Below are 6,982 nucleotides of genomic sequence, written 5' to 3'. Positions count from 1 at the left end.
AATTAGATGAAATAGGTGTATTCTGACAGGAAATAAGCCCATTCAATTGCTCGAATCAAGAAATCCGTTTGGTCATATATTTGAATGTCGTTGATGAGTATGGAACGTCATGCAAGTTGATCGTGGTGGTATTGATATCATAACTAAGCAATGCTCAAGTAAAAATACACACTAATGAAATCGCTATGCTGTAGTTATGCTCACAATGATTGTCGTTCAGAAATGAGTTTGACCCATACATTTGTGAGCGTCAACGAGTGTTACATGCATACACTACACACTCTAAATATATGCCACACTCATTGTCGCTCACAAATGTATGGGTCACACTCATTTCTGAACGACAATCAGTGTAAGCATAACTACAGCATAGCGATTTTATTAGCGTGAGTTTTTACTTGAGCATTGCTTAGTTATTGACATTGTAGTATTGTACTTAGTTATTGACATGTAGACAACAACGCGATGTTCGGTCCGAGCAAAGTTTATTTTTTATTTCAAAATCTCCCGAATAAAATTGGTATTACTATGAAAAATTATAATAGAAGCTAATAAAAGCATGAGCTGTAACGATTACATTATAAATTTGATCAATACATCGAATTTTCTGATGTAAAAAATTTTTGTTTGGACCGAACATCGAACAAAATGAATGTCGAATGAACGAACGAACAAAAAATATTTTTTTTAAATTGTCGAACGAACGAACGAACAAAACCTTTTTTTAAAACCATGTCGAACGCACGAACGAACAAGCGTTCGAAAGTGTTCGACGGCCAACACTAGATGCGCGCTCATGATTTTTGGTACATAAACCTTTACCCAGTAGCTCAATTATAATCATGTGTAATATTCAATTACTATATTGATTTCAAGCGTAAAACACTGCTTCTTTTTTTCTTCTTCTTCTTCTTCTTCTATTCTCCTTATGTGTGTTATGAAATTTTCGGAGAGAGTTATCAAAATGAGTCTTTGTGCGCAGCAACTGCAGTCGCAGCAACAGTAGCAAAAGTATCTGTGGTGTTTAATTGAATTGCACTTAATTGATACATTTATTTGCTCAGAATTGCGTGGCAATTTCGTGCGATTTGGCGCCAATATTGTTCTGTCAATAAATCGCTGGAGTAGAGAGATGCTAGTTAGTAACTGTTCCATTACGGGTATAGATTCAAAATCATCTACCATAGTACTTGATGTAGTTGAGGGGGACGCCATAGACTCTCACTTTTCTAATTGATTTTCTATTAAATGTATGCCACACACAAACAATAATAATCCGTAGCCCGTTCATTCCAGTTTGTTACTATGGAAATTGCGATGATCATGATGCTGAACAGAAGAAGAAGAAAAAACAACACGAACACGCATTCATAATGGGTTTTCGATATCGGTCATTTATTTGGATAAGAGTAGTAGTTTTTTTTCTCTGCTTCTCTTGGTGTTTAAGAGTTTCGATCAAAATGCTTCACGTTTGAGAACTCTTTTGTGATCAAATCTCTACCCCTTCATTATTATGTCCAAAATAATGTATCGACTATATATCGTTGATGAATGAAATGTAATTGAAAATAATACACGTGTTGATCTATTTATTCAATAACCCACAAGCCACAGATATTATTTGTTGATAACAAACTAATCTAATTTATTGACTTGCTCGATTGCCCTTCTCTACGTTTCAGGCTCATAAAAAATGTGATGATATATGTCAATAGAATTTCGTTTCAACTGGAAATTAAATGTGATAGAATGTTGTCATCGCGGAATCTATATTACATGTTAATTCACTATATTACGCACGAACATTTGGATAATCTGGTGATTTGCAACGTTTATTAAACGACGATTCACGGTCGGTTCTCATCTTCGAGTTTTGATGAGTGTTTTGTGCGAAATGATCCTTGGCCGATCATAAATCATATGGGGACCGTTAACCTCGAGCAAAAACACTTCAATTGAAATAAATACATTTGGACCAAGCACCTAATAAATACAATATATTTTAAGTTTTGTCGTCACACATTTGCAATATCCTCTAGAATATTCGCTTCGGTTTCAATCATGTATCCATCTAAACAATGCGATTTTAGATAAAACTATGCCAACAACAACCTACTTGATGAATTCCACTATCAGAAGAACAAGAAGAAAAAAAGAAGAAGAAGGAAGAAAAAGAAGATACAATTGTGTGATAAATTACCAAACGGTGACCGTGAATATCGACAAAGTTTATTCACATGTTTCTTCTGATATCAATATTAAGTGATCTATTAATATCTGCATATTTTGTTGATAATGATGAGTTAAATATCAAAAATACACCGAAATGAATGTTTTAAATCAGATAACAACGGGTATTTGAATAAATACCCGTGTGGAAAACAAATGACTGACTGACTGACTGACAACGTTTTTGTAATGGGTAATCACTTAAAAGTGATTAAGACTAGCTAAATCCAGTCGACTATGTCCCGAATTGATCGATTGGCTGCACAATTAGAATATTTCCAAACGGACATTTGTGGACGAGTTGCGATTTGGGCAATAGAATAATCCAGCCCACTTCAATACACTTTTTTTCAGGCATATGAACAGAATATTTCAGGCAGCATTTGGAAACAGAATAGAAAGTATCATATATGAAAAATGAGCAGCGACAACAGACAATAGAAATCAAATTAAATCCAGCCATAACATCGAGATAGGCACAAAGACAAAGAACTGAATGTGTCCGTGATGTGTGAATGAGTTATTGTGCAAAATGTTTAAGGACTCGTAAATATAACACATATTTAAATTGGCTAATAGCTTTATCTCTAAATACTTATTCGATTGTATGGCGGGGTTTAAAATTACGTACATACAATTGCGCTGCGCCAGAGACACACGAACACATTAATTGGTTAAATATGTCTTTAATTTTACAACCAGCACAAGAACAGAGAGATAAGTGAAAATTATCGGATAATGTACACACATCAAGTGTAACTCACTTCGACAAAATTTAAAGAAAAGAAAAATAAGAGACAAAACGACTGAAGCAGGAAAATAAAACATTAAAAAAACAGAGTACTGGAAATATAGTAGTAACATATACTACAATAGACTTTCATTCAAAATCTACCACATTCGATGGAATTAATTGGTAATTATTGACGTTAAACGGTGATTTGATTAGGTAATCCGAGCATTTTTCTGTTTCTCTTCCTATTTCGCTGATGAAATAGGCTGTACTCAGAACGACTAATACATATTGAGTATGTGTGTGTGTGTGTATGTGTGTGTGAGCCGGCGCGCATGTACGATCATCGTAAATCTAGAATTGGCTAAAAAAAATCAATCTTAACCAGCAAACCAAAAAAATATCTCTAATTGATAGGACGAAGGATCGCATTGGATATTTAATGGAATCCGAAACCGGCCAGAAATCAGTCAATAGACGTTGTGCCATCGCCTCAACTGCATCGCAATTTACTCGCTCGTGCCTACACTCTCAGCAAACAACAATAACAGCAGCGGCAGCTTTTTACAGCTCAATTAAAACACAAAAATTAAATCCGTTCATTTTCTTTTAGTGAACATTTTAATAACGTGCATGTCTTATGTGTGTGTATAAATTTTTACTGCAATCTTTCGGGAATATTTCGACTCATTACCGAGAATAGTATTTGGTCAACCGGTTTTTATTCGGTTGAACCTGTGCACAAGAACAGAGACCGTGTGAACTCGGAAAATTAAGGCAAAAACTAAGGAAGAGAAACGAAAACATTCGATATGGGGTGGTATAGTACGTTGACGCGTAAAAAGCCGATTAGTGATTCTTCGCCCACGAAATTGGCCAAAGTGTTGTCGGCCCTTGATTTAACGGCACTTGGCATCGGTAGTACGCTTGGAGTTGGTGTATATGTTCTGGCGGGTGAAGTGTCGAAAGAAAAGGCTGGACCGGCCGTCATTCTCAGTTTTATGATTGCGGCGATTGCAAGTGTTTTTGCGGGTTTATGCTATGCAGAATTTGGAGCCAAAGTACCTCGTGCAGGCTCGGCATACGTCTATTGCTATGTTACCATCGGAGAATTTATCGCATTTATCATCGGATGGAATTTGATTTTGGAATACTCGATAGGTAATAACACAAAATACTCATAATTTAAATATTTTCAATGACCAGTAGTGGGGAAAATTTAACGATTCCATTTCATTTGTTTCACCGATGTCATTCATTCAAAATTGTTTCTCTTGAAATTTGTTCAAAATCACGAACAAACGTGTTAGTTTAATCGCAGCACATTGACTTATTCAGCTGTGGATTTTGTATGATTTATTGTGTACTTGACGCATTGGATCTGTGGCAAGAAAGAGATAGAGCAGACGACACTGATGTCAGTTCAAAGTCATTTTCAAAAATACACAAAAATCCAAACATAATTTAATCAAAGCATGACACTTTTATTACGTTTAAGAGTAAAATCGAGACGATTCTTCGAATGTTTCGCTGATAATTATATATTTATTTATTTTTCAAAAATTTTCTATTTTTCTCCAGGTTCGGCGAGTGTGGTTAAAGGTTTGAGCACCTACGTCAATTCAATGACTGGTTTTCATGAAAAACTCATTGAAATTATGCCAATTAATATATCCGGACTTTCGGAGTTTCCCGACTTTTTTGCCTTCGGTGTAACGATTTTATTTTCATTGGCCATTGCGTTTGGCGCAAAGGAAAGTTCAATCGTAAACAATGTATTTACATTCCTCAATTTGGCCGTGGTTTTATTCGTAATCATTGCTGGAAGCCTCAAAGCCAATCCATCGAATTGGAATATACCAGCGGCTGAGGTGCCGTTGCCGAATCCAAACGAAACTACTGTTAAAGATTACGGTAGTGGTGGTTTTGTGCCATATGGTATTTCGGGTGTTTTGAAAGGAGCTGCCACTTGTTTTTACGGCTTTATTGGGTTCGATTGCATTGCAACGGCTGGTGAAGAAGCAAAAAATCCAAAACGTTCGTTGCCTGTTGCCATCGTTATTTCGTTGTTGGTCATATTCTTGGCATATTTTGGCATTTCAACCGTACTAACGATGATGTTACCCTATTATGCGCAAGATATAAACGCTCCATTGCCATATGTATTCGATTTTTATGGAATGACCGTGGCCAAATATGTTGTAACGATTGGAGCAACATTTGGTCTATGCGCCAGTTTGATGGGTTCAATATTCCCGTTGCCACGTATCGTTTACGCTATGTCAAATGATGGATTGATTTTCGAGTGGATGGGCCGCATTCATCCGCGATTCCAGACACCCATGTTGGGAACCCTATTTGTTGGAACATTGACCGGGCTTTTGGCGGCATTCTTCAACTTGTCTCAGCTGGTCAACATGATGTCGATCGGAACACTGATGGCATACTCAATTGTGGCCGCATGCGTTCTATTGTTGCGCTATGAAGTCGAAGATGAAAATGAAAAAATGCACGTTCCAGCACCATTTGGTCAAAATATCTTCCGTTTTCTGTGGAATTCGGACAATTTAAAAACACCCACCAAACTCACTTCATCCATTGTAACGTGGGAAGTTACGCTTTTCTGTAAGTATTTCACAATAATTTCGGAAATGCTTTGAACACTTCAAATCAATCGTTTTTTTCCCCCCTTAATTCCATAGGCTTCGTTTGCATTTTATTTGCGCTAATCATTGAAACATTGTCATATCAATTGTTGTGCTTTGTTTGGTGGGCGTGGACGTTGTTGGTGTGTGTTGGCTTCATTATGATACTAATTTTGGTATTGATCTCACGTCAACCGACCGCACGAATCTATGAAACATTCACCGTGCCATTTACGCCATGGTTGCCCGCCATCTCAATCATTATCAACATGTATCTAATGATGATGTTAGATATCATGACTTGGGTCAGATTTGGCATTTGGATTGCACTCGGGCTGGTAATTTATTTTTCGTATGGTTTGTGGAATAGTGTGGAACGTGCACGGTATCAGCAGAAAAATTTCATCAATAACAAACAAAACGAGGGCTGCATATTTACATGCAGCAAAGAGATTCTCGTTCCAACTGGACAATAGAAAAACCACAACAAAGAATAAGAGCCGAATGAAAATGATTGAACTGTTAATCTCGAATTTCAAGCAAATCCTGAAATGGATGCCATTGTACTTACGTATCTTTAAGACATATATAAGAAATATGAGAATAAAAAAAACAAAACCAAAACCCATTTTAATATCGATAAATAAAAACAAAGTAAAGTTTTTCACTCAAATGCGTCAATCGAAAAAAGTTTTATTTTTAGTTATTCCATCATATTTATCACGACTGAAGAAACATAATTCAAAAGAGTTCAAGATCGATCAAACTCGTGTGATACTTTCAATTTGAATTGGATTACAGTCCATTTACAAATCCAGTACATTCTATTACGATAACGCCACAAGATGAATTGTGAATACGGTGAGAAAACAATCACATCGATTTGCCAATCATATGTCACTTTGTCACTTGAAACAGTGTTCAGGTAACCGAATGAAAGCGCAGTTGAAGTATCGATTTCAAGTATTTGTTTCGCCTGACTGACTGTTTTATCGGTTTTTTTTCTGTTATTTACACAAAAGAATGCAAGCAATGGATTTAGAACACATTCCGATATAATCATACATCGAAAGTTCAAGCACTTCAATGGCAATAACAATCTTGAAATGCACTGTACACACGGTGATAACATTTTCGATGCGGCATGAGCGCAATAGTAGCTCGTTACTACGGCAGTGATGTGAATCATGACTCACATACACACAATGAAATGCGTGGAAATGCTGTAAATTAGCAACAATTGGAGGTATTTACAATTTCCGGAATTTCATATGGATGACGTCTTTCTCTCGGAATCAATTTATATTCTTATCATCAAGCTTCATTTTTATTTTGATTGCTATTGAGACAGATTTATAGCCCACTGGACGCTTAC

General features: G+C 36.3%; 1 protein-coding gene across 1 annotated transcript; it reads left to right on the top strand.

Moving 5' to 3' along the window:
* Nucleotides 1-3,076: 3,076 nt before the first annotated feature.
* Nucleotides 3,077-6,231, top strand: LOC129573923 (cationic amino acid transporter 2). The gene is made up of 4 exons (XM_055455106.1): nucleotides 3,077-3,178; nucleotides 3,380-4,123; nucleotides 4,544-5,587; nucleotides 5,665-6,231. The coding sequence occupies exons 2-4, from the start codon at nucleotides 3,775-3,777 to the stop codon at nucleotides 6,081-6,083; spliced, it is 1,812 nt and encodes a 603-aa protein (XP_055311081.1). The 5' UTR covers nucleotides 3,077-3,178; nucleotides 3,380-3,774; the 3' UTR covers nucleotides 6,084-6,231.
* Nucleotides 6,232-6,982: the final 751 nt, after the last annotated feature.

This window comes from Sitodiplosis mosellana, unplaced genomic scaffold, assembly GCF_009176505.1.
Source record: "Sitodiplosis mosellana isolate CC-2019 unplaced genomic scaffold, AAFC_SMos_1.0 Smas_scaffold_6150, whole genome shotgun sequence".
In the NCBI taxonomy this organism is placed as follows: Eukaryota; Metazoa; Arthropoda; class Insecta; order Diptera; family Cecidomyiidae; genus Sitodiplosis; species Sitodiplosis mosellana.
Note: the sequence above shows the minus strand (reverse complement) of the source record. Positions and strands in the feature narration are given on the sequence as shown.

Bases quoted from the DNA above. Each gene is read 5' to 3' on its own strand.
- LOC129573923 (XM_055455106.1), top strand. From the start codon at position 3,775: ATGGGGTGGTATAGTACGTTGACGCGTAAAAAGCCGATTAGTGATTCT. The intron at 4,124-4,543 runs GTAATAACACAA...ATTTTTCTCCAG, and splicing joins GATTTTGGAATACTCGATAG to GTTCGGCGAGTGTGGTTAAA. The intron at 5,588-5,664 runs GTAAGTATTTCA...TTAATTCCATAG, and splicing joins GTGGGAAGTTACGCTTTTCT to GCTTCGTTTGCATTTTATTT.